The sequence below is a fragment of the Gobio gobio genome, assembly GCF_949357685.1.
Source record: "Gobio gobio genome assembly, chromosome: 10".
Lineage (NCBI taxonomy): Eukaryota > Metazoa > Chordata > Actinopteri > Cypriniformes > Gobionidae > Gobio > Gobio gobio.
Window position 1 is genome coordinate 36,406,083 of NC_137116.1, and position 27,899 is coordinate 36,433,981.

The 27,899-nt window shown below is 37.9% G+C and overlaps 3 protein-coding genes across 3 annotated transcripts; 1 reads left to right on the forward strand and 2 right to left on the reverse strand.

The window, feature by feature from the left end:
- Positions 1-3,928: 3,928 nt before the first annotated feature.
- LOC307132546 (small nuclear ribonucleoprotein Sm D3-like) lies at positions 3,929-6,328 on the reverse strand. Its single transcript, XM_079826939.1, has 4 exons — positions 6,274-6,328; positions 5,852-5,997; positions 5,416-5,608; positions 3,929-5,293 (listed from the first exon to the last, which is right to left on the reverse strand). The coding sequence occupies exons 2-4, from the start codon at positions 5,975-5,977 to the stop codon at positions 5,229-5,231; spliced, it is 384 nt and encodes a 127-aa protein (XP_079683065.1). The 5' UTR covers positions 5,978-5,997; positions 6,274-6,328; the 3' UTR covers positions 3,929-5,228.
- Positions 6,329-6,809: 481 nt separating this feature from the next.
- On the forward strand, positions 6,810-13,061 carry gucd1 (guanylyl cyclase domain containing 1). The gene is made up of 6 exons (XM_079826281.1): positions 6,810-7,155; positions 7,494-7,575; positions 7,665-7,830; positions 8,068-8,159; positions 8,892-9,133; positions 11,734-13,061. Exons 1-6 carry the CDS (start codon positions 7,149-7,151, stop codon positions 11,823-11,825), a joined length of 681 nt encoding a protein of 226 aa, XP_079682407.1. The 5' UTR covers positions 6,810-7,148; the 3' UTR covers positions 11,826-13,061.
- upb1 (ureidopropionase, beta) lies at positions 12,851-27,846 on the reverse strand. The gene is made up of 10 exons (XM_079826280.1): positions 27,613-27,846; positions 26,636-26,807; positions 26,422-26,509; positions 24,277-24,371; positions 22,751-22,912; positions 17,826-17,995; positions 17,662-17,743; positions 17,050-17,092; positions 13,502-13,656; positions 12,851-13,336 (listed from the first exon to the last, which is right to left on the reverse strand). The coding sequence occupies exons 1-10, from the start codon at positions 27,714-27,716 to the stop codon at positions 13,253-13,255; spliced, it is 1,155 nt and encodes a 384-aa protein (XP_079682406.1). The 5' UTR covers positions 27,717-27,846; the 3' UTR covers positions 12,851-13,252.
- Positions 27,847-27,899: the final 53 nt, after the last annotated feature.

The window sequence follows — 27,899 nt, forward strand, 5'->3', positions numbered from 1 at the left end:
CCCTCTCTTAGTTTGGGACACTAGTCAAGGTCTTTTACCTTGGCTGCATGAGAACGCTCCAAACAGGAGGCTGCTCAATCATTTTAGATTGAACGTAAAGTGGGGAGAGATGGTCAGCTGATTTATCTGAAAGATTGGTGAGATTTCTAACTTGTAGAGCCTTTTCTGTATTATCAGGACAAGTAAGACACAATTGTAATAAAATAGATTTTATTAACAAAAGATAAACAAGAATAACTAACACAACTACTAAATGAATACAATGAATGAAAAAGGAATAAAGTGCATAAGATGCATAAAATACATGTGATTAAGCTGAGTGTGGCTAGGGAAGAGTTACGTTATCTTATATAAAGATAAACTGTTGTTTCTCTGAAACTAAGGTGAAGAACCTTAGTATGCATCAAACAAATAAACAAATGATTATTTGTTATTAACTAACATCAGTTATATTACCTCTAATGTATATTAGAAAATCATATACTGATAATATACAACAATGCCAAGGTTTCTGGAAAGAGGTTTGGTTAAGTGATATTTACGTTCCACTTGGTCGAGTAAGCAGTCCGATGGCGGTGACTTCTTCCACTGGTTGTGCTGGGTGACAATGCAGGGGGAAAGGAACTGGAATCCGTTTCAACAGCCTTGAACACGAAGATCTGTGGGACGCTGATCTCCTGGAGCACCAAAGGGTCCAAAAATCTGGAACACGCAGATGAGGCCCTGAAGTAAGTGCAGAAGGTCCTTAATCTGGAACACACAGACGAAGGAACCTTGAAGTGAAGGTTTTGCTCTCCTGAGCTTAACCTTGTTGCAAATGTCTCTGTGTGTCTTCTGACTCTGTGGGTCAGACACTCAGGACTTGGTCAATCCGCTTTGGTCTCTCTGGCATGGAGAATCGGGACGTGCTGTAGTCGTCTCGCTGGACTAAAACTCTGAACGTAGTGGTTGTTAATGTCTCTTTCCTCACAGGCTGGAGGCTCAGAACGTGGTCGTATCTGTTGCTGCCTCACAAGCTGTAGACTCAGACCCTTACACAACAAAAATATATTTCTCAATATATTACGTGACAGTGCCGGCCCTAGCCTCTTTGGCGCCCTATGGGCAAGATTTTTTTTGGCGCCCCCTTATATTGCGATTTATATCACCAAGTATTTAGCCAAAATAATAATTTAAAATAAATAACACTTGTATAGCACTTTTCTAGATACCCAAAGTCGCTTTATGAGAAAACGTGAGCCTAAATTATTTTGCCATTTACGTTTTCATTTATTTTGTAAAAAAGGGTTTCAAACTCACATTGTGTACTTAAATAGTGTAAATAAAAGTGCAACACTTTTGGTAAAAAAAAAAAAAAAAAAAGCAACAACACAATAAAATAATCAAAAGCCACTTTAAAATAAATCCACATATTTGATTTATGGATATGGATATTTGATAAATACATCCAAATATCCATAATTTACTCAAATATAAAAACAAATCAAACAACAATGATTGAAATAATACAGTAAAAGTATGATACAGCACTAAAAATAACAAGACTAATATAAAATTCTTCAATATCTAAATAAGCAAACTAACAAAACAAATCACAAATTAAACTTAAATAGCTGCAGTTAGCAAAGTTTAGTGCGCCCAGTAACTTTGTCTTAGCTACAAAAAAGATTTATTTAAAGTGCCCCCTAGTGGTGGTTTGTGCCATCAGGTAATAATAATTTACTTGTTTTGTAAAACAAGAGATCAAAAAAATTTGTTTAAATATTCAAAATGTATTTTTTATTTTTTTTTGTTAAAAATTCAAACACTGAACCAAATGCAAATCTAAATCACAAAATAACAATTATAATTTACCTTAAAGAGCACCTATCATGGCATTTAAAATGTTCCAAATATTGTTTTAGAAGTCCCCAACAACAGTTTTGCATGCATGCAATGACAAAAAAAGACTTTAGTTTTCTTATAATATGCATTTATTTTTACCTGTTTTGACAGCGATTCTCAAATGATTCCTTTAGTGATTCACTTTTCAAAACCCCGCCTTTACGTGACGCTAATCTGCGGTGATTGGTCCGATGACCCAGATATTTGTGATATTTGTGATATTTGACCCAGATATTTGTCTGTGCAGATATTTTCGGAAACGGAACGCCCATCAAAGTCTTATAGTGACAGTAATTTGTTAATATGTGTCAGGAGTTATGAATATGAAAACCGCGTCGGTACCGTTTGATTGTAATATGAGCCTCAGCTGATCTCATTCATAAAAAAAACTCCTCTATTCTCCTCACGAAGACTCGCGACAAATCAACATCCCTCAGGGCTTTTAGTTCAAAAGTGTGCAGATGAGGAGACATATTGATAGATTCTCATATGTCTGTGTCAAATGTCTAAACAGAGGAGTATTTTTTATTCAATACTTCCTCAAAATGCGCAGATATAGCCTAATCATGAGCGATTGAGTCTCTTATGTGTTGTTTTCAATTCATACTGGCAGCCGGAGGGCGCTCTGTGCACATGTAGTCCATGTATGGTACAGATAGACGAAGAAGAACCATGTGCCATAATAGAAGTCCATAATAAAAGCTTCCTGAGATCGCGAAACATACATTTGACGACTAATAAACACTCAATCGCGACGATGTATGGTTTGTCTTCAAGCCACCTAGTCTTCAAATGCTCATCCTTGGGCAGATGAAAAAAGTTTGCTTTTGAGTCGCACTTCAGCGTCTCGTCGCCATGATGTTTTTTCACTGGCGTCTTGGAGCGCAATAAGTGGGCCTTATCGTATTCAAATAACTTGACAAGTTGACGTCATCTAGTCAGAGAAAAAGCTTCGGTCTTCTAACGATTCTTAAAAATGACTCCGAGTCGACTCTTACTTTTGAAAGAAAATAACTATGTATACGGTGCACTGTCATATTTCAAACTATGCAGGATGTTTTTGTTCACTTAGATCTATGTTACACACTACATGAAAGGTAAATTTCAAAATTCCATTATAGGTGCTCTTTAAACAAAAGAAAAATAAAATAAAGGCAATAAACCAGTTCCAAGGGATTCATATATGGTATTCATGGTATTATGTTCTTGACTAATTTTGACAATTGAACAGACTATTGTGCATGTGAGGACTTATACAATTAAATGATTCTGATACGTTTTGGAGCGAACGACCATTAGACTGAGAATCTAACAATCAGTTTAGATCAACAAGATCTATTCACTTTGAAATTGTGCTAAATGTAGGCTACCTGAACTTAATCATTTGCAAATATGTACTGAGACATTGAGACATGTACTTAGACATTTGCAATTTGATTAAATTAATGAGAAATGCTATTCTGTTGTGAACATTTGCCAAGTGGTTTGGAGATTTGTCCATGTTGTTTTGAGAATGTAATTTCTGTTTCAAGAAATGAGCCAAACCAATGGAGAAAATCTGTAAATAATTGCAGTTTGCATAGTAACTAACAAAAAATAAATAAATAACTTTAAAGTGCTCTCTAGTGGTGCTTTATAAAACAACATTTAGCCTACCAAAAGAGCCAACTACAGCATCACTTCTTCAGGGTTCTCACAGGTTTCCTCTCCTGGCCTTTTTGCCAGCAAAGTCATCTATGACATCATCATATGACAACTGATTTGAAACCACATGGTTGATGCTGATAATGCCAAGTCCACTGAGATGTTCTTGCATCATTGTGGTTCTCAAGTGTTTTAATAAGTTTGAGATTAGAAAACCTTCTCTCAGCTGAAGCTACCGGGAGAGTGGCTGAGATTCTAAGGGCAACCCACATGTTGGGGTCTGTAAAGTTATGTTTAACCGTTAAACTGTAACGTGTTAGCTTTATAGTGCACGCGCACAATTAAATCCTTCAGTGTTTTCTTCACACAGTCCTCTGGCTTTTTCGTTTTTTTCTTCCTTGCGCACCAGATAATTTATGAGGTCGTTTTGACATGTCGCCACTTCGCCCCTCGCTGATAGCACGTGCACACATCCAGCACAAGCCATTATTAAACAGAAACTAAAAGTTTTTGAATTTTCCTTGCTCAGAGTTGCTCTCAGATCGGTCCCGAATAGCTCTTAAGCTAAGACTCCTACGTAAAAGTTTTTAAGCTAAATTAGGAGTTTGCTGAGAGGACTCTTCGAATCTTTATGAATACGGGCCCTGGAATCTTAACGTTAAATTCAGTCCCTAATAAACAAGCAACTCCTACACTTCCATGCATGGGAATACAAAAAAAGAGTTTACTTATTTAGCCTAGACCTGGGGCCACTGTCCTGCAGAGTTTAACTCCAACTCTAGCTGAACTTCCAGGTAAGTAAGTTAGAGCTGGTTTGAGCTAAACTCTGCCCTCCAGGAGCATGATTGAATACACCGCTTTAATTAAATAAAATTACACTTTTATTCAAAGTAACTTCAAAATTAAAAAATGCAAGTAGATGCAATCAATATTTCTTTTAAAGAGCAATATGGCTATGAATTTTCAAAAAAAAATACTCACATGACAACATAGGTGATGATCAATAACTGTATCAGTCTGAAAAGTGATCCTACTCTTTTTTTTTTACTAATAACCAGCTTTACTGGTGTTTGATAATCAAAAATGCAGTGGAAGCAAGCACCGCAGACATCCTTAGAGCTCATTGCTGAAGAAATGTCCACTATGAAACAACAGTACTTGATGTAAGGTCAGAACACTATGCGTATTCCTGCAGCCTCATATCCATTACACTTCTCAGAATTTACACATGCTTTGAATGTAATTTCTTATGCAGGAATAATGAATGTTTTAAGACATGCACTGCTAGCCATCTGCACATATTTGGTTAATTGTCAGTTAGATAGTACCAGTAGCATTTGGACTCGGCACATTTGCAAGCCAGTGTCTATAACAGCGTAAAACACATGAAAATCAAGTGGTTGAACCCTCTCAGCAATGATCAACAGCTCCTGAACACCTTAGAATATACACCTTGCTATTATTATAACAAAAAATGCTCTAAAATGGGTCCTCACTGTAGTACTTGACAGCTCACCAAGTATGACCGATAAATACAGTATACAAAATTAGAAACATATTAACAAAAGAGATCAGAATCAATTGAAAAATAGAAAAATCCCCCATTTATTTCTGCAAGCATAAAATGAACATTATAAAACAGATCAAACCAAAATGCTGGTAAAATTATTTGAAAAAAAAAAAAAGGTATCGATATAAAGTTAGCGTCTCTTCTGGAATACGTTCCCTCGTCCTGGTCCACCACGTCCACGTCCTCTGGCTGCCACTGCAAAAACAAATGCAAACATAGCTCGAATATCATCTTTATAACACAAATAAAAATATTGTCACAAAAACATACGTTTCTAATGCAAGATATGTGGACTGGGTTCAAGAGGCTGCATATACCTTGGGCTTTGAGAATAGCTGCTTTTCCTCGACCTGCACCAGCCGCCTGATTTTTGTTCTTCATACTCTTTAACATAGGAGCGTTTTTCAGCATGTCAGGCAGGATGAGGAACCTGATCTTACTGCCACGAATATACACCTGTTCCAGCTGAGATACACGGCCATCCCTGTATGTGACTGTGATGTTTGCCATCTGGAGGAAATTGAAGATGGATAGTTATGGATAAGACAACCTTTCAGACAGAGGAGTGCTTTCATTTTGTGCAAACCTGATCATGAATGAATAATATCCAACACGAAGACTGATGAAACAACTAAACTCAACTTGTAGCATAAAATCTCTAAAGAGAAAATAACGCAGCTTTCAGGTGATAAGCATTTATTCTCATGCCTTAACATTTGTTTGCTATACATATGCAAAATCTTACGGTAGTACCTGGCAGTTCATGTTGTCCTCAGCCTCGATGAGTTTGCCCCTGTAAACCTCGCCAGTGTTGGTTTCACAGGTGACTATGTGTCCCTCTGCTTCATGAAGAACTTTAATGGGCACTCCAATGGACATCTTGACAAGTTGTCTGTGAACTGGAAAAGAGAGAATGTAAGACACTGCAGAATATTTGGCGTACGAAAATTAGCTACTCAATCTTTGTATTACGTGGAGGTGAAAGCTAATGGAAGATGAATAGACTATCGTGAAATGAATGGGTCAGACTCAAGATCTTGATGTTTCTCGTTAACGAGCAAGAAAAAAAACAACTCACACAACTAGAGTGAATTATTTGAACACAAGTGTACAAATAATTATCAACCGATACGTTCCAGTTTTCCTTTTTTTTAATGAAATTATTTAAAACTCACCCAAACGTGCACAGAACGTCTACAAACTGTTTTTTTTTCTTCAGTGTTCTTTAGAATTTCCGGGGATTTTATTGCACTGCCACCTACTGGACTGAAGGACGGAACAAACGTTGCATAAAGCAGAAGTGCCATTTATAACCAAACAATTTAGTTTGCTGTGGGTGTTATCCAAAGATTTAAATAATTATAAATATAATCAAATAATTTAAATCCGTTTAGTTTGGCCATTCTGTAAATATCCTGGTTCACCTTTTTATTTATGTTGAATTTATATAAAAATAAATCAGTTTGAGGGGGGGAAGTGATTAGATGTACGGAGTTCCGGTTAAAAATATAGAGGATTTCCATCTTTTATGCAGGTAACTTCATATATGTTTTAAAATATAAAATGCGTCCTCAACTTGAGTGCCCCCTGTGAATATTGGCCATTTCCACCATTGTATAAATATAAGCCATTTAAGCATAGAATATAATTTAAATACATTTTAGTTTGGAGGTGGGGTCTTGTCATTTCTCGTCTCTCCAGCAGAGGACGCAGTTCTGCCTGTTCTCAATGCGCCGACACACGCTTGTATTTGGATTGACAGGAAGTGAAACATTCATCCCTGGGAATGACCACAAGGCGTGGGCTAAACAAGTCGAGTTTGTATCCGTTTCACTGCTTTTTAACAAGCAGTCTCTTAAAAATTTTCAACGAGCTGAAGATGGACATATTTTAGCGTGTCTGATGTAGAGGACAGGAGGGCTGTCCGGCTAACCCCGCTAGCAGACAGTCTTCATGAATCAAGCCCTGATATTAAACATCACTTCAACACAACAACAGAGAGAGAGAGAGAGAGAGAGAGAGAGAGACACACACACACAGAGACTGCATCATGAACGGTGAGTTTGTGTTAAATGACATTCAAATGCAACATCTGACGGCTGGTAACTGTTTAACCCAACTAGCATTATAATCAATCATGATCCTTCTCTAACATACTATACTGGACGAAATACACAACCCGGATATATTGAATACAAATGCAGGAATTAACAGTTCATGTATTATCCTGAAGCTGCTTGTGTTTAACTTTGTTGTTATTCACTCTCATTTACCTTGATATAATTCAGTTCACAACCAAAACTAATTCCTCAATTCAACCGAACATGATGTGAATAGGTCAATTGCTCATTGTGGCATAATGACAATAGCTTCCTTTCTGACCTTGTTCTGCCAGATGATGTGATGCTAAATGTACCGGTCATCCGGCAGCTGTACCACTGGGATTGTGGCTTGGCCTGTTCAAGAATGGTACTGGAGTAAGTATGAATCCTAAGTGATGTATTATCATGCAACAATTACCCTAATAGTTATATTTAATATTTATAACTCTTGTTTGCTTGTGCAGGTATTTACATCCAGTAAGTGAGGAGGAATTTCAGAGAGCGTGTTTGGACTTGGAGTTGACAGAGAGTGTGTGGACTATTGACCTGGCTTATCTCATGTGTAAGCTTGGGGTCAGACACTGCTTTTGCACACAGACTCTCGGCGTGGACAAGGGCTTCAGGAACCAGGTACATGATGAGCTGCTGTCATTGTCAAGTGTTCCTGTCATAATCACTGAGGATAGATAGAGTACAAGATTTGTATGTTTCAGTTCATTTTTCCAAGAAAAGGACAATGTTAAAGCTTTAGTTTTTATGGTTGAGGAGCTGTAATTTTTGTCAAAGGATCAATCCTGACACAGATGTTATAACTGATCACCTTGGCATCTGAATCTTTTTTCCATTTCCTGTGTTCTCCTGCTTCAGTCTTTCTACAAAAAGCATTTTGAGACAGAGGAGGACAGGGTGAATGAACTCTTTATGAAGGCGGAGAGCAAAGGAGTCCTGGTGAAGAAATGGTGAGGTTTTTCCACATTTGTCACTTTTTTTTTTTGTTCTGTGGAGCATGCTGACACTTTGTGCGTGATTTATAAGGTTACCACCATCATGGAAAACCTAAAAATATCAGGGATTTTTTTCTAGGCTTGAAAAAGTTGCGGAAATTAATGTAGTTGTAAAAAATTAATAAAACTTAATGTATTTACCCTTTTAATTTACATTATGCCTAGTTATGCCTAGTTTTGAAATATTTAATTCAGCTGATGCAATCTATAATATGAATATAATTTTGTTTTATGCTATACTCAAACATGACTGGAAAAGTCTTGGCGGTTCCATTGGTAGCCATGCACAATACATCAGTTATTGGCCCGTATCGAAGCCTTTTTTCATTTATTGCTATCAGTGATATTATATATTTAATTATGCATTTAATCATGTCCATATTCTTTTATTTTTGCATTGCATTGAAGGCTTTTTCTTTCTCCATTCATGCATTCCCTGTGAATCAAACTTATTCCCCATGGCATTGTTTGTCATGTTCTACAGGAATACTTAAAATCAATCAAAAACATTAGATTTTCTTTAGTTTTTTTAAATCCATTTAGACAAAATAGTATCACATTTCAGTCATCTATCCTTGTGAATATCATTCCATCATATCTGAAACTCACAAGATTTTATCAAAATATATGTCAGCTGAAACTTTTGTGCAATGCATGAAGAAATCTGATCACATCTGTCTCTTGTAGCTCTGTTACAGTTCAGGAAATCCAGAGCCACCTGGAGCAGGGTCATGTGGCCATCGTGCTGGTCAACGCAGTGCTGTTGGTGTGTGAGCTGTGCTCCACGCCTGTCAAATACTGCTGTTTCCTCCCTGTGGGTCAGAAGTGCTTCTGCAGGAAGCCAGATTACCAGGGCCACTTTGTGGTGGTGTGTGGATTTAACCGCAATACCGGCAGCATCTTCTACAACAATCCCGCCTACTCGGACCGTATGTATTAAGAAGTTTGGATAAGTCTAAACAACAGTTTTGCTTTTGTAACTGATGAGCGCTTTAAAACCAATTGAATTTGATAACAAAATATCAAACCCAGTGGCATTATTTTTAAAGGCAGCATGTACAGTGAGGAAAATAAGTATTTGAACACCCTGCTATTTTGCCAGTTCTCCCACTTAGAAATCATGGAGGGGTCTGAAATTGTCATCGTAGGTGCATGTCCACTGTGAGAGACATAATCTAAAAAAAAAAATCCAGAAATCACAATGTATGATTTTTTTACTATTTATTTGTATGATACAGCTGCAAATAAGTATTTGAACACCTGAGAAAATCAATGTTAATATTTGGTACAGTAGCCTTTCTTTGCAATTACAGAGGTCAAACGTTTCCTGTAGTTTTTCACCAGGTTTGCACACACTGCAGGAGGGATTTTGGCCCTCTCCTCCACACAGATCTTCTCTAGATCAGTCAGGTTTCTGGCCTGTCGCTGATAAACACGGAGTTTGAGCTCCCTCAAAAGATTCTCTATTGGGTTTAGGTCTGGAGACTGGCTAGGCCACGGCAGAACCTTGATATGCTTCTTACTGAGCCACTCCTTGGTTATCCTGGCTGTGTGCTTCAGGTCATTGTCATGTTGGAAAACCCAGCCTCGACCCATCTTCAATGCTCTAACTGAGGGAAGGATGTTGTTCCCCAAAATCTCGCAATACATGGCCCCGGTCATCCTCTCCTTAATACAGTGCAGTCGCCCTGTCCCATGTGCAGAAAAACACCCCCAAAGCATGATGCTACCACCCCCATGCTTTACAGTAGGGATGGTGTTCTTGGGATGGTACTCATCATTCTTCTTCCTCCAAACACGTTTAGTGCAATTATGACCAAAAAGTTCTATTTTGGTCTCATCTGACCACATGACTTTCTCCCATGACTCATCCAAATGGTCATTGGCAAACTTAAGATGGACCTGGACATGTGCTGGTTTAAGCAGGGGAACCTTCCGTGCCATGCATGATTTCAAACCATGACGTCTTAGTGTATTACCAACAGTAACCTTGGAAACGGTGGTCCCAGCTCTTTTCAGGTCATTGACCAGCTCCTCCCGTGTAGTTCTGGGCTGATTTCTCACCTTTCTTCGGATCATTGAGACCCCACGAGGTGAGATCTTGAAAAAATCATACATTGTGATTTCTGGATTTTTTTTTTTTAGATTATGTCTCTCACAGTGGACATGCACCTACGATGACAATTTCAGACCCCTCCATGATTTCTAAGTGGGAGAACTTGCAAAATAGCAGGGTGTTCAAATACTTATTTTCCTCACTGTATATATACACACACAATGAGCCAAACATTTTGACCACGATGCTATCAGCAGATCCTTCATGTCCTGTAGGTTGCGAGGTGGAGCCACCATTGGATAGAACTGGTTGGTGACAACACCTTGAATCCTTCATCGTGTTCCTCAAACCATTCCTGAACAATGTGTGCACTGCAGTGTGGCAGCCAGGGTGCATTATCCGGCTGAAAGAGGCTACCAGGGAACACCATTGTCATGAAGGGGTGTACCTGGTCTGCATCAATGTTGCACCTCGGGAGCGAAGGCTGGCCCGTGTGGTCCGATCAAACAGACGAGCTACTGTAGCTCAAATTGCTCAAGAAGTTAATGCTGGTTCTGATAGAAAGGTGTCAGAAAAAACAGTGCATCGCAGTTTGTTGCAGTCAGGGTGCCCATGCTGACCCCTGTCCACCGCCGAAAGCGCCAACAGTGAGCATCAGAACTGGACCAAGGAGCAATGGAAGAAGGTGACCTGGTCTGATGAATCACATTTTCTTTTACATCACGTGGATGGCCGGGTGCGTGTGCGTCGCTTACCTGGGGAACACATGGCACCAGGATGCACTATGGGAAGAAGGCAAGCCGGCAGAGGCAGTGTGACGCTTTGGGCAATGTTCTGCTGGGAAACTTTGGGTCCTGCCATTCATGTGGGTGTAACTTTGACACGTACCACCTACCGAAGCATTTTTGCTGAACATGTGCACCCTTTCATTGAAACGGTATTCCCTGGTGGCCGTGGCCTCCTTCAGCAGGATAATGCGCCCTGCCACAAAGCAAAAATGGTTCAGGAATGGTTTGAGGAGCACAGCAATGAGTTTGAGGTGTTGACCTGGCCTCCAAATTCTCCAGATCTCAATCCAATTGAGGATCTGTGGGTGAACAAACAAGTCCGATCCATGGAGGCCCCACCTCGCAACTTACAGAGCTTAAAGGATCTGCTGCTAACATCTTGGTGCCAGATACCACAGCACACCTTCAGGGGTCTATTGGAGTCCATGCCTTGACGTGTCAGGGCTGTTTGCAGCAAAAGGGGGACCAACGCATTATTAGGAAGGTGGTCATAATATTATACCTGATCGGTGTGTGTGTATATGCCTTTTTAATATGTTTGATACTTCATTATCTAATGCAATTTACACATTTTTAAGTTTTCTATTTTGAGGCCACTTACACCTTAGAATCATCCACCTCGTTTATTATAGCTATTCAAACATTAAAATTGTGTCTCATATATTCCCATCTCTTTGATTGACAGGTGTGTGCTGCACTAGCTTTAGCAATTTTGAGGAGGCCAGAAGGAGCTACGGAACTGACGAAGACATTCTGTTCATCTACAAAGATGATTGAGTCTTGACGGCTTTCGATCGAATGCGCATTTAACACACCTTTAGCATCCACTGTGGTTGGCTGGGTAGCATTTTCGCCAACAGGTACCAGCGCCGCTGGCCAATAGCAGGTAGTATGTGTCACCTCTGGCTATGGTCCTCATGAGAGCTATAGTGTCGCACAAAACATTACTATGGTGCTACATCGGCCACAGAATGAAATATTCACACAGAAAGGAAAGGGAGATGCTATGTATATTTAACTCCTCATTGTTTTGATGTGGACTTATATTTTTATCTAGCTCATTTGATTTATATAGTCTCTGCCACTGTAAGAGGTAGAGGAAGAATGTGCATAATGTTTTTCATTCATGTAAAGATGGAGATTTTGTGATTGTTCAGGGTAACCTTGCAAAATCATGGGGTTGTGATGCTTTTTTATTTTATTTTTCCTATTGGAAGCCACTTAATTGAGCATACAGTGAAAGATTTTAATTATGGTAAAAGAGGGAAGCTGTTTAAAAAAAAAAAAAAAAACTCAGGTAAGATATGATAAATCCAGTATGCTAAATTATATCCCACTGTCGGGAAGGAAACATTTCATAGGTGCAATACGTGTGGAATCACTCACTCCAGGGATTTCCTCGAGAACAAAATCACCTGGACGTCTGTCATAACCTCATGTAGAGTAGCAAGAGAGAGTTTGGCCGCTTTGTTGGCAACTCTAAACTGTGAACCATAAAGTACATTGTAAACTCACCCATAGCACTAGTACAGTATTAGACCCATTTCAGTGTAAATGACAATAATTTGTTGTTAAATTCTCATTATTATAATGTGTTGGTGTAATTCCACTATGTTGATTCCTCAGAGAGAGAACAGGAACACTACGTTTTGAGGTTTACGTCAGTTGTTTTGTGGAATAGAGTCGTGCACCGTTTGAAATGGTCTGAACACAGTGTTGTGAATGCTTTGCTTGTGAACACACTACGCCTGCTCAGTGGTTCAGATGGTTCAACGAATGAAATGCTTGCACTATGGTGTTCCACCAGCCATAATTCTGTTATTTAATCTTTGATCATTCATGTTCAAATGTTATTTTTGTGATTTTTAAGACATTGCATCAGGTATCAGATTACATCAGCTTGTGCTTTTTCTTTTAAAGAACATAAGGAATGTTGATATGATATGGCAAACTTTATTTTTATGAAATGTATAGTTGCATTTAGGAAATGAATAAAAGTTGGATTTGTATTTTAATCAAATGCATCATTCCATTGCTGACCTTAAAAATGAACTGATAAATGATGTTGTTCAATTCAAGTAGAGAGACAAATACATATCCCTAATACATAATGTGGTTCTTCTCCTGCATCTGCAGAGTTTGGCTTTCAGCAGAGAGCACAGTTCCTCTCAGGGGCTCTTGGCACTCGTGTTTTCCTGATAAGCTCACTCCTTAACAATGTTGGGTTTGAAGTCATGCTGGACGGCTTTTTTCAGCTCCTCTGCGTACATTTCATACCTCCCAGTCATCTGTGGAGAGATGCACATGTGTGAATAGCACACAGACACTACTAGAGACGGTCCTGTTTATTTATAGAATGTGAACAGTCCTGAAAGGGAATAAACCTCTCGCTGATGATGATCATGATGAGATATCTTTCTGAAAGAAATGTACTGTATTGATTTTCATCCCACCTTGAAGTTCCATTTGTCTGCAACTTGGCGATTTAGGTTCAAGTCCAGCTCTGTCACCAGGAGGCCATCACGGGTTCTGGATAATCCTGGGGATCTGCTGCCGTCTGGTGCGGCTACATAGCTGGAGCCATAAAATTGGCCAAAATCATGGTGTGCTATGGATGAGGAAAATTGGAAATCATATGCACACCACCATTCAAAAGTTTGTATTCAGTAAGATTTTTTTGTCATTTTAAAAGAAGTCACTTATACTCGCCAAGGCTACATTTATTTGATAAAAAAAACAGGAAAATGGTGAAATATTACAATGTTTTCTATTATATCTTTTTAAATGTAATTTATTCCTGTGATGCACCATTACTCCAGTCTTCAGCATCACATGATCCTTCAGAAATCATTCTAATATGCTGATTTGCTGCAAACATTTCTTTTTATTATCAATGTTGAAAACAGTTGAGCTTCTTAATATTTTTTAAGGAAACTGATTTTTGTGTTGCATTCTTTGATGAATAGGAAGTTCAAAAGAACATAATTGAATTGAAATAGAAAGCTTGCAATATTATAAATGTATTTGTCACTTTTGATCATTTTTAATGTGTCCTTGATTAATAAAAGTATTCATTTCATAATATTGACCCAAAACTTATGAATGGAAGTGTACGTTTTTTAACTACAAATCAATATTTGATTTCAAATGAACTGTTTTTGTCTATCAATTTTTATGTTTATTAACTCATCTGCTCATCCGTTTAAACTGTATTTACTCATGTCCCAAATTTTGCTAACAGGGCTGCAAAACATGCGAGCCTCATAAAAAATGGAAAATAAAACAACTTATAAAATATCGAAATATCTAGTTTCATCTCCTGAGGCTGGTGTTCAACATTTTCTGAAGGTTAAGCATCTCGTTTCACTGATCAAGTTTTGAAAGAAAAACTAGCTTATTAAATAGTTTTAGGCTGTATTTTGTACCCTATTCATGGAAAACTGCCCCTCTATGTCTATGTTTAACCTATGTCTGTGTAACCCTGGTCATGTTACTTAGAAGCTATACATGCATGTAAAACAGCAGAGGAGGATTTTGTGTCCAGGTTGAAGGCTAATGCAACAGTAATGAGGGCTGAAAGCGAGAACAGAACCTGACAGACCAGAACTTTAGGAACATGACACCTTTGAACAAGGTCTCTTGTCCTTAGCCCGTCACCGACACGGATTCTAGATTGACAGACAGATACGCAGATCCTTTATATGCTGACACACAGCAACACTAAGCTATGGGAAAAAGCCAGCTGTACTCACATTTGTATACTGATGACAGGAATGATCTTTAGGTTTTGACCCAAATTGAATAACTAGGCTAAGAGTGCCATCTATGGGTGATTTATGAGAAATGCACTTGCACTTATGAGAAATTACACTCGGACTCAGAATTTTATGTGAAACATAATTTTCTGTAAGATAAGTATTTACAGCGCTTCACTTTTTCCACACTTTATGTTACAGCCTTATTCAAAAATGGATTAAATGTATTATTTCCCTCAAATTTCTACAAACAATACCCCATAATGACAACGTAAAAGAAGTTTGTTTGAAATCTTAAAAAGAAAAAAAAAGAAAAGAAAAATATAACATGTACATAAGTATTCACAGCCTTTGGGCAATACTTTGTTGAAGCATCTTTGGCACAAATTCCAGCCTCAAGTCTTTTTGAGTATGATGCAAGCTTAGCACACCTATTTTTAGGCATTTTCTCCCATTAATCTTTGCAGGACCTCTCAAGCTCCATCAGGTTTAATGGGGAGCTTCTGTGCACAGCCATTTTCCGATCTCTCCAGAGATGTTCAATCGGGGTTCAAGGACAGGCCACTCAAGGACATTCACAGAGTTGTCCCGTAGCCACTCCTTTATTATCTTGGCTGTGTGCTTAGGGTCGTTGTCCTGTTGAAAGATGAACCTTCACCCCAGTCTGAGGTCCAGAGCGCTCTGGGGCAGGTTTTCATCAAGGATGTCTCTGTACTTTGCTGCATTCATCTTTCCCTCGATCCTGACTAGTGTCCCAGTTCCTGCCGCTGAAAAACATCCCCAGAGCATGATGCTGCCACCACCACCATGCTTCACTGTAGGGGTGGTATTGGCCAGGTGATGAGCTGTGCCTGGTTTCCTCCAGACATGACGCTTGCTATTCAGGACAAAGAGTTCAATCTTTGTTTCATCAGACCAGAGAATTTTGTTTATCATGGTCTGAGAGTCCTTTTAGCAAACCCCAGGTAGGCTGTCATGTGCCTTTTCCTGAGGAGTGGCTTCTGTCTGGCCACTCTACCATACAGGCCTGATTGGTGGAGGGCTGCAGAGATGGTTGTTCTTCTGGATGGTTCTCCTCTCTCCACAGAGTAACGCTGGAACTCTGTCAGAGTGACCATCGGGTTCTTGGTCACCTCCCTGACTAAGGCCCTTCTCCCCCAATCGATCAGTTTGGCTGGGCGGCCAGCTCTAGGAAGAGTCCTGGTGGTTCCAAACTTCTTCTATTTATGGATGATGGAGGCCACTGTGCTCAATGCTGCAGAATTTTTTCTGTACCCTTCCCCAGGTCTGTGCCTCTATACAATCCTGTCTCGTAGGTCTACAGACAATTCCTCTGGCTTCACGGCTTGGTTTGTGCTCTGACATGCACTGTTAACTGTGGGACCTTATATAGACAGGTGTGTGCCTTTCCAAATCATGTCCAATCAACTGAATTTACCACAGGTGGACTCCAGTCAAGTTGTAGAATCATCTCAAAGATGATCAGTGGAATCAGGATGCACTTGAGCTCAATTTTGAGTGTCATGGCAAAGGCTGTGTATACTTATGTACATGTGATTTTTTTCGTTTTTTATTTTTAATAAATTTTTTTTTAAATTTTGGAAGAAAAATAATGAATTTAATCCATTTTAGAGTAAGGCTGTAACAACAAAATGTGGAAAAAGTGAAGTGCTGTGAATACTTACCGGATGCACTGCATGCTATCTGTTTGTACTATATCATATTCTTTTTGTAAATTAAATACTGGCTCAAACAATAGTGGGAGTTTGTGGTGGACTTACTGTTTGTTTGACCGATGGAAGACAAGGAACCTTGTCATGTTTACACTACCGTTCAAATGTTTGGGGTCGGTAATGCTTTTGAAATATGTCTCTTATGCTCACCATGGCTTCATTTATCTGACCAAAATACAGTAAAAACTGTAATATTGTGAAAAATTATTACAATTTAAAATAACTTTTAATATAATTTAAATGGTAATTTATTCCTGTGATGCAAAGCTGAATTTTCAGCATCATTACTTCAGTCTTCAGTGCCACATGATCCTTCAGAAATCATTCTAATATGCTGATTTGGTGTTTTTATCAATGTTGAAAACTAGCTATGCTACTAAATATTTTTGTGGAAACCATCCTTTGTGCAAGTCACAGGTAAGGGTTTAAGCAAAAAATACACATAAATACACAAAGTAAAAGAAACAAGCCTACGTACGCAGATACATGCACATGCTGAAACTAAATGGATACCTTTCTTTCCATCTCCAGATGTGAACTCATTCTTGAAATACTCCTGGAAAAGAGAGATCTATATCAAGACTCAAAGGCTCAGGTCATGTCTGCAGAAATCGTCAGTAGAGGGCAGCAGAAAACACATATCTGAACCGATCTGAACCTCCAACGCTTTCATATATGTGAGACCGGCGGCACTGCATAACAGACTGTCCAAATAACTCCCATTTAAACTAATTTAAAGATAATTGGTTTACTGTATCTGACTCTGAGAATAAAAGTCATCCCTCTAAGACATTATAACCACTAACAGAGACCAGACTCCACAGACCCACAGAAAAAAAAGGCACCGCTCAATTTGTTTTTTTCATCTGTGTAACATTATTTGCAGTTTGGCTTATAATCCTGTTTGAATTATTAGCATGTGCTTATCTAATCATATTAAACTAGATATAGTTTACTTCAGTTGTGGTTGTGATACTATCACAGTACAAACAGTGCATAGTCAGGGCAAACAGGACATTTCCTGGCAATCTGTGTATATTTTAGACTCATGAGCGTCTATTGGGCCGTTAATGTAATTGTATAAACAATTTTTGGCACAGTTATTGGACAACAGGTGGCACATACCGTTCCCACGCGGTTGATGGCACAGGTGAAGCAATGGTTTGCGATGGCTGCATTTCTTGCCTCGATCGGCCACATTGGTTCACTGCAACACAAAACCTGCATCAGCATGAGGGAATACGGGCTCGTCGTCATTCCCATAAGAAGACAGCGGTACAACACGATACCTGAGCAATCCAACTGTGGCCGAGGGGTTAAAGATGATCTCAGCCCCATGTATGCTGTACATTAACCAGTTGAGAGGGTGGTGTCGGCCGTAACAGATGTTGACAGCGATCTTTCCAAACTGTGTCTGGAATACACAGTGGCCGGTGTTGCCTTCCATGTAATATGTCGACTAGAGGAAGAATGAAAAAGAGTCAGTTTAACAGATGTTTTATGGAAATGTAATGAGTATAATACACTTGTTTGTATTTCTTTAACCCTATGATGCATTAAAATAGGCATGAAACTGAAGTTAGTCTTTTCTTCCGTGTGACATGCATATGAGTGAAACGGCTTCTTGAACAAAAAAAACATAGGGCTGGACTTCATTTTGTCCATTGGATGTTTGTGTTTTGCTATTTCTGTGATCTCATGTGATTGACAGGTTGTCCCGTCCTCACAAACATGTCATTAGAAAAGAGAAGACATGCCATTGTAAGAGAAAGGGGAAGTTATTTTGATTATTTTGAGGGCACACATTCATTAAAAAGGTGATTTTTATTTCATATATCAAAGAATAAAGGAAACCATTTTCAATCTATTTTATCTTTTTATACATAAACAAATACAAAGTACACTGCAATTAAAGATAGTAGTAGATACCCCAAATATGGGATACAACACTATATCACTACTGGCATTTTGAATTTATGTTGTCATAAAATGAACAACACAAACAAGAACACAGTCAAAAATTACGAGCAGGCCACCCACAGTAGTTAAGATGTAACATTGCATCCTATATTTGTTTAATTTGAGGTCCGCTTCTTCGTTCGACAATTTTAAATCTACTCTTAAATCATAGTTTTATTCTTAGCCTTTTGAAATGTGTAAATATTGCTTTTGCAGTTTTTACATACTATATAGCACTTTGGATCATTTTATATCATTTAAATATGCGTTATAAATAGATGTTGTTGTTGTTGTTTAAAATTAGCCTACTATTAAAGACCTTTCCACTGCAGTGGACATCATGTATCAAAAGGTTAATGTCCTAAAAAGTCACCCGTATTTGCCATGTGAACAGATCCAAACTGGATAGTCTTTGTGTATAATACATGTATTAGGCAGAGTGAGTATGTCATGTCATGAATGTAGGTTTTTCAGTGATTTCTAAGCCAGTAGGTGGCAATAAAGTGACAGTTTTATGAGTGAGTCATTGAATCATTTACTGAGCTGATCCTTTCAGACACTGATTTTTTTCAGTAATGAAAGGAGTGATTGGCTGCGCCCGAAATCGCATACTGTCTGAGTAGGTAGTTGTTTTGAACAAGTAATTACTTTGCGACGGTTAAAAATCAGAATATCAGATAGTTGATGACATGGTAAGAAAGTGTGTCACTATTTTGAATAAAAAAGGAAAACCGTAATAAAAGCGATACATCCGTCATATTTGGCTGTAGTCAGTCACGTGACAAGCATGATGCGTCGCCATGGAAACAATAAGGGGAAACGCTCTAAAATAATGGTCGCTTAAAAAAAAAAAAAAAAACGGTTCACTTCACTAGGGTTCAGCCAAGATGGACGAACAGCTGATCATAGCTGTGCAGGGCGGCTTTTTTATTGCTCATCTCCATAAATATATCTAGCAGTAGAGTTAATGCAAGGGCAGGAAATCCATTTATCCTTTGCTGAAACTTCTTCATCATTATGGAGAACGCGGCTCATGATTTCTTAGCAATGGCAGTCACCACGGGAGCGTGTAGTTTGTTCTGCAAACTAGGTGTATGCAAGTAAAATGCCTTTAAACATGGCAGGAACATCTGTTTGTGTATGCATTTGTAGATTATATTGAAAACAAATGATTGTAATGAGTGTACATTTTTTTCAGGATTCTTTGATAAATAAGGTTAAACATAACAGCATTAATCTAAAATAGAAAGCTTTTGTAACATTAAAATGTCTTTACTGTCACTTTTGACAAATTTAATGCATTCTTGCTGAATAAAACTATTAATTTCTTTAATACAAAATCTTACTGACCCCAAACTTTTGAATGGTAGGAGTATAATGCTTTAAAAGCTTTTGATGGTTTGTGTGTAACAATTTACATTTATTTCTATGACGTTAAAATTCTTTTTCGGGTTAAATTGTGCATTAATAGGTTAAGCAACATTTTTATGAACCTTTTATGCACACACTTAACTGCAGACACTGCAATGACATAAACTGTGCAGCATACACAAATATTTTGAATGTCCATTATTTTCCTATAAAGAAACACGATTGTCCCATATTTTTCCTTTTCTGAAGTTGGCAACCCTACACTTCACTGACATTCACAAATCCTCTTCCATGGCCACATGGGACAGTAAAGTGTCCATTGGATATAAGTACACTTCAGAATCTCACTGGCAGTAGTAAGTAATTTGGGTACTATTTGCCAACTGTTTTAGGAATACTGTTCAGACATTGGCCTACTACTGTTTTCATATACTGTTTTTTGGCTGCTATAGAGTAGGAAAGTATGCATATTCAGACGCAGCCACTGCCTTTATGAGTAAAGTACCAATTTTCAAAAACACTGATTCATTCAGGAAAAAAAAAATATCACTACTGTGTATTTCTTGGAGGTGACGGGTGATTCTCTTGTGTATTTGTTTGCACTATTTTTGATGGCAGAGAAAAATACATAAATTAACTTTAAATAATGTGTCTGAAAAGTAAATCACTCAATTATTATGTCAAGTTTATTGAACTGTATAAAAGCATTATCAGCAAAAATATCTACAGCACTCAGTCTTGACCTGCAGTTAAAAATGATCTTTTGTAATAAAATTGCTAATGCACAGCCATTCTGATCTAGGTTTAGGCTACAATTTCTACCTTTTTTCAAACGAGTCCGACCAGATGTGATGTATTCTAATAAAAACTAGTGCAAGGGAGAATTATCAATATTTTTCTACTAAACGTTAATTTTTAAACAATAGGGTATTTCTGTAAAATAAGTAGGCCTATGTGGTTATGACTAAATATTATTAATTAGCCCTAGAAAATACAGTTTTCTTTCAAACATGGCTGGTATATATTCACAAATTCAATAATCATTCATTTTACCATGATGGAGGATAACGGCTGCTTCGCGACAAATGTGAAAGTTCTGTGCGACTGCCATTAGGGGGCGAATGCAGCAATCGAATGCCACTGTTAATAGTGGAAAGCCGGCTATAGAGTCTAGACCAGTAGTTCTCAAACTTTTTATACCAAGTACCACCTCAGAAAATATTTTGCTCTCCAAGTACCACCATAATGACCAACATTAAAATACAGTAGCGCAGTAGGCCTAACTATACAGCTACAGCTCTGCACAGTTAAAAAACGAGGCAGTTTATTCCTAATAAGAATATTTATTGTCAGCCACTTTAACATTGTAAATACACTGTGCTTAGTGATTCCTCTGAGTACCACTAGAGGCAGCCTGAGTACCACTAGTGGTACTCGTACCACACTTTGAGAACCACTGGTCTAGACCAACACAAAATTAATAATAGACATTTTTTTGCCATTGATGGCACAGCATGTGTTATGACGTGTAAGATTCAGCAACTATGTATAGATAGAATGAAAGATAATGTTATGTGTTAACAGTAAATGACAGTGCATGTGATACTGTGCACCCATTCCTGAAAAGACCATAGCTCACCAAAATATAGCTACTGTATGGTGTATTTTGAATTGTGGCCACCGGATTCATGCAGGTGATTCAGCATGAAAATTCATGCAGGCTTGTTTTGTGTGTAAACCTTTATGAACGTATCTGATGCTGATCAGCATGCAATTGAAATTCCTTTATTTTACTGAAAACAACAGAATAGAGCTTTGGGTCAAAACGTTGCATATTTTAATACATTGAATTTTAGGAGCAGCAGTGGCAGTGTGCCGATATTTGTTTATTCTTTAATAGAGCTGCCTCTGCCATCTGGTTCCTGCAGGTACACCTTTATTCCAGGAAAAGAAAGTGGGCACATTTCCTGTATTAAGCATTATCACAATGTGGAATGGATCAAAGGAACAACTGATAAACAGCACAGCAAGGGAGAAATCAACCACTTAAAGTGCCACGGATCATGTAGTGCAGATACACACACACACACACACACACACACACACACACACACACACATACACACATACACACACACACACACACACACACACACACACACACACACACAAACTCCTTTAACCTGGAGGTGAAAAATGACACCCAACATGCTGGAACAAATCTCTGAAAAGAAGAATTTCTGTAGTGGCTGTACTGAACTTTTCAGTTATCCAATACGATTTAGACAGTACCCATGCAGCAGCACAAAATACTGATAACTATATGTACAGTTAAGGTCTGCAAATCTGGGATTTTTTAATCACTTGAAACTGGAAATTAAAAGAAAGCATGAAATTTAAAAAAAAATAATATTAATAAAATGAAAAAGCGATTCTGTACTATTTCTTTCACTATTCAAATAAGTCATTTTGTGACATCTTTTTTCAGATGTTCTTTCTATTGAATCTCAAGATGCTCTTTGGATCGTTCTCAAGAATGTTGGAGAACGTGATCTTCAGGTTTTACACAAACTTGTGGAATTCATGCAGCTGGAGTGCAGCGGTCATTAAAACAAATATATCTTCAGATATTTTCCTTTTACAATAATAACAATTTGTCAATTTTATAAAAATTAAAATGCATTATAAAAATGCTAAATATAAGCATTTTCGCAGACTTTTGGACTGCACTGTATTAATATTTAATTTACAGCTTAATTAAATCATGTTAGCTTCATGTAAATAGGTGATGACACTCTACTGATCTAAATACAGAGTGTGACTGTAGCTGTGTTGTGTCACACTGACAGTTGTTTTTGGCTGTTATGCAGAGGGTGACACCGACCTCGTTGAAGTCTCCCACACGGGGAATGTGATTCTTCCGTGATTTGCCCAGAACATTGCCATTATTGGACACCACCACTGCTGTGTTCCACAATGTTCCACCGTGGATCTCATCTCTCTCCAAAATGGGAGACACCACCACCAAGTTGTATTTTTTGGCCAGCTGCAAAAAGAAATTAAGGACAAATGCTTTCAGTATTATCAGGGTGGTCACACTACATGACATTTTCCCGTCATAAAAATGAAAATGCCAAAATTATCTGACATTTTAAGAGAGTTGTCATCTCTGTGATAGAATTTCATGTTTTATGTATTTACTTGCTGGTCACAACCATAGACGGTCACAACACATGACTTTTATTTGGGTGACAATAGTTTTTTAATAAGCAGTGAGTTGTTTTGAAAAATATTTTAATAATTCATATTTAAGTATAAAAATATAATATTACTTAATAGTGTATATATATTTTATCTAATATAATATAATAATGAGGATTTTTCTTCATTATTATATTAGGACAGTTGTATTACCCTGAATTTTTTTATGCTGAAAAAAACTTTTAATGAATTTTAATACATCAATTAAAAACATACTCCCCATACTGTAGAAGAGTTTTATTTTAGTATTGTTCATTTAATATTAATTAAATGTATTTATTTTAATTCAGAAATTATAATAATTCTCACTGTAGAAGAGGTATTGTATATTCAAGTCATTTTATGAGCAAACTGTATTTTTAATGCATTTTTGAATAAATTAATAAAACTGGACAAAAATATTCTTAATTTTTTTCCATAAGTGATCTTGAAGAACCTGCATGATGGGAAAAAATGCAATTGAACAATATTTTTAATGCATTTTTTAATGCATTTTTTAATGCATTTTTTATGCATTTTTGAATAAATTAATAAACCTGGACAAAAATATTCTGATTTTTTTTCCATATGTGATCTTAAAGAACCTGCATGATGGGAAAAAAAATGCAATTGAACAATATTAACAGGAAAGTGTACAAAAAGAACAAAAACACAGCACTGATTGGTGCTAGAACTGTCATGTTAGGACATATTTGCAAAAGGATAGATGCAGTTCCTCTGTAAACAGTCAAAGGTCACATAATTCCTCAGAGTTCAGTGTCAGAAGATTCCACAGTTACGTGCTGCAGTGCTCATCGTCTGCGGCTCTCGCTGTGGTCAGTACGTCCTCGTCCCCTCTGTGGGCTTAACCTCCTGCTACTTTCATTAACAAATCACTAGCCTCAAAGCAGCTGCACAGCACCACACCAGTTAAAACAAACATGCCCTATATCAAAAGTGACTCCCTTAGCAATAGGCACAAGAGAATAAAACGATTCAATCCATGCTGACTGAAATACAGCCTCGTCTCGAGTTTGAGGAGTGAACAAATAATCAATTTGGGGACGGAGGTTAAATATTTGACAGTACAACTAAAGATTAAGATGATGCTTCATAGCAAAGAATGAGTGTAACTTTTACATGAAGACATCCATTTTATTCAATTCTTACCTGAATACAAAAGCGTGTGGTGAGCCCGTCCTCGGCCGATTCGGCAAACTCTGTCCAGGGCTCCCTCTCTCGTGTGCAAAACGCAAAAGGCATTGCTAAGGACATGAAAGGAGACAGGAGAGAAAATTATGCTTAAAGTGTTAGTTCACCCAAAAATGAAAATTATGTCATTTATTACTCACCCTCATGCCGTTCCACACCCGTAAGACCCGTTCATCTTCGGAACACAAATTAAGATATTTTTGTTGAAATCCGAAGGCTCAGAGAGGCCTGCATAGCCAGCAATGACATTTCCTCTCTCAATATCCATTAATGTACTAAAAACATATTAAACATAGTTCATGTGAGTACAGTGGTTCAAAATTAATATTATAAAGCGACAAGAATATTTTTGGTGCAACAAAAAAATACGAAATAACGACTAATAAAGTGACAACCGATTTCAAAACACTGCTTCATGAAGCGTCGGAGCGTTATGAATCAGTGAGTCGAATCATGATTCGGATCGCGTGTCAAATCGCTTTGGCGCTCCGAACCGCTGAATCGATATGCTGAATCATAACGCTCCGAAGCTTCATGAAGCAGTGTTTTGAAATCGGTTATCAGGTAATCGGTTATATAGATAAGTCGTTATTTATTTATTTATGCCGCACCAAAAATCGTCGCTTTATAATATTAATATTGAACCACTGTACTCACATGAACAGATTTAAATAGGTTTTTAGTACATTAATGGATCTTGAGAGAGTAAATGATTTCAACAACAATATCTTAATTTTTGTTCCGAAGGTGAACGGAGGTCTTACAGGTGTGGAACGGCATGGGTAAGAAATAAATGACATTATTTTCATTTTTGGGTGAACTGACCCTTTCATTTTTTCCGCCTAAAATATTTCATTAGAACTGATTTTTAATTATGGGAGTTTAATCTGTCGAAATTGATTCTCCTTGGTGTCCAATAAAATGTTGTTTTTGTTGCTAAGAGGGAGGATGAGAAGCACAGTGGATGAGTTTATGGTTGTTTTTCATTAGCAGTTGTTGTTTTGTTTAGAGCAGGACGAAATGATTTTTGTTTTCATGGCATTTTAAATGACTACAAAGAAAGCAAACACACAGGAAACACAGGAAATCAGAGCAGGGATCAAAGGTTTACATGGGGTGGTGGTTAAGAGGGTTCAAACCTGGGCGTGGGCAACGGGACCTATTGGGACCCAAAGGGACTGAATGACTCATGAGTCACATGAGACTCCCTTTCTACAGCACGTCACGGCCAACACAAACAGACAAACTGTGAGCGTAGCTTAAACTACGTCACTAAGGCCCTGCCAGATTCTGCTGATGTAAACCAGATTCTGCTGATGTCTTCACACAGACATGTTACGTCACTGAAGGTCAAGAAGCCTTCCGATCCTATACACTCTGTTCATAAATAAGCCCAGTAATTGCCTCGAGGACAACAGGAAATGGCTTATAGATAGCCAGCCCATAGAATAAATTTTTTTTAATTTCTGATGGTTATTTGGTCCATGTGTTGAACAGTGTCCTGCAGTGTAACATGCTATATTTCATCTAAAATTATTTGCAAAATAGTTTTAAATGAATAATTATACATACATGCAGATTTGATCATCTTTTCATATTGATAATTTTTTTTGTCAACTACGAGTGTTTCAGCATGTGGCAAAATTACTGTAGAGCTGATTTTTTTATAAAGAAGTAGTGAAGTAAAAGAAGTAAAATACATTCCAAAAAGGATAAAATATAAACATATATTGTTAAATATGCCTTGTTTATTAATATTGCACAAAGTGCAGTCTGGTTAATTAAAACAACAATCCGCAATAGCAAGTTTCGCCATTAAAAACAAATAAATATATAAATAAATGTATTTAACAAAAAATAAGCCATACATTTCATATGACACAAAAGAGTGTATATATTCCAGCTGCATCTTCGAGACGGTAGTGGATTTAGGGGAAAGGGAGCTAGTTGTTCGTGTGTGTGTGTGTGTGTGTGTGTGTGTGTGTGTGTGTGTGTGTGTGTGTGTGTGTGTGTGTGTGTGTGTGTGTGTGTGTGTGTGTGTGTGTGTGTGTGTGTGTGTGTGTGTGTGTGTGTGTGTGTGTGTGTGTGTGTGTGTGTACTCACTCCAGGCTTCCTGAAAACATACGATATTGACCCCACACATGGCAGCCACCTCTACCATCTCTCCCACACGCTTGTGCAGAGCTGTGATCTGTGAAAGCAAAATGAGAAAAAAAAAGCTTGGGATGAAATTTGTTTTAGCATGTAATTGATTTTGGAAGGGCCAAATTGTGCCACTTTGCCATTATAATATGTAGCGTGTACTTCTTTCTCTCACCTGTTCAAGCACAGGAGCATCAGTGGGTAGGACTATTTTGTTCTGAATGAGTCCCACGCGGACGGTTCTGGGTGGTCTGAGCTGTTCTGGAGAAGCCTCAAACACATAACCCTTCAGATCAAAATCTTGCTCCGCTGCTGCTTCTATTGCACTCTGGGGAAGGCTGAGCTTCCTGAAATCGATGTATTACAAAGCTGATTAACTGCTAAACATTATGAAAAGTCCAGCAAATATGGAAGAGCAGATATTATTGTAATGGTCATTAAATGCATCATACATTTTGAACTGTACTCTCCTTGAAAAGATGCTTTTCAGTATGAAAATGAGGAAACGTGAAGAATGTACAGAAAACCACCAAACTGTACCAACTGTATTTCTCTTATGTTATCTATTTAAAGGTGTACTACGGATTTGTCAAGTAGCCTATCAAATTTTCGTGTTTTTGGAAAAACATCATCTAAATGAACAAGCAAAATTTGGTTGTTGTTGTATGTGTAGCATATGTCATGTTTTGCAAGTGTGCATAACAATCTTTTTTTGTGTGTGTAAATAATGCGAAAATAAATTCCAATAAAAAAGTTAAAAGTAGTTTCAACTTCATGGTACATCTATGAGAGCGATATATAAAAATAAAATCAGAGCATGAGTTTACATCAAATTCAACTCGATGACATCATCGTCAAGTCCAGAGACAATTTTTTTTTGTGGCCAAAGTCCACCATAAATCATTTACTCAGTTTCAACCTTTACTGAATATGTAGGTACGAACCAATTGACACTAACAAAACATATGTGTAGCTTTCGCTCTTTGGCCTAAAAGCATCTTACATTTGGACAACCGGTTGATTTCCTAATGTTTCAGATGTAGGCATATCCATTTAAATTAAAGTCAGCCGTCATCGCGCGTCCCTCCATTCGTCAATGAATTCTGGGATGTGTAGTCTGCGTTTAGAAGTGAACATGCATTTGTGACTCACTTCAGCTCTTTTCCGAGCAGCAGTCTTCTGACGTCTCTGAGTTCTGCCTCGGGTACATGTGCCTCCAGAATCTTCTCCAGCGATTCAAAGTCATTTCCAGACATGTTGAGCTGTCGTCCTCGTGCTCAGCTTGCAGAGAGAGTGAATTCACCTTGCTTACATCACTATTTAACTAGCCCATGTCCAGCTCTTATGCAATCGGTTCACGACAGAGGTTCCATGTGGTCCCTTGTTACCCTTCATGTTTTACCAAGTCAAGACAGAACTGTTTTCAGGCCAAAAAGTAT

Bases quoted from the DNA above. Each gene is read 5' to 3' on its own strand.
- gucd1 (XM_079826281.1), top strand. The intron at 7,831-8,067 runs GTACATGATGAG...CTCCTGCTTCAG, and splicing joins ACAAGGGCTTCAGGAACCAG to TCTTTCTACAAAAAGCATTT. The intron at 9,134-11,733 runs GTATGTATTAAG...TTTGATTGACAG, and splicing joins CAATCCCGCCTACTCGGACC to GTGTGTGCTGCACTAGCTTT.
- LOC307132546 (XM_079826939.1), bottom strand. From the start codon at position 5,977: ATGTCCATTGGAGTGCCCATTAAAGTTCTTCATGAAGCAGAGGGACAC. The intron at 5,609-5,851 runs GTACTACCGTAA...AATTTCCTCCAG, and splicing joins AGGACAACATGAACTGCCAG to ATGGCAAACATCACAGTCAC. The intron at 5,294-5,415 runs GTATATGCAGCC...TTGTTTTTGCAG, and splicing joins AGCTATTCTCAAAGCCCAAG to TGGCAGCCAGAGGACGTGGA.
- upb1 (XM_079826280.1), bottom strand. From the start codon at position 27,716: ATGTCTGGAAATGACTTTGAATCGCTGGAGAAGATTCTGGAGGCACAT. The intron at 26,808-27,612 runs GTGAGTCACAAA...CATCGATTTCAG, and splicing joins CTGCTCGGAAAAGAGCTGAA to GAAGCTCAGCCTTCCCCAGA. The intron at 26,510-26,635 runs GTGAGAGAAAGA...TTGCTTTCACAG, and splicing joins ATGCTCCTGTGCTTGAACAG to ATCACAGCTCTGCACAAGCG.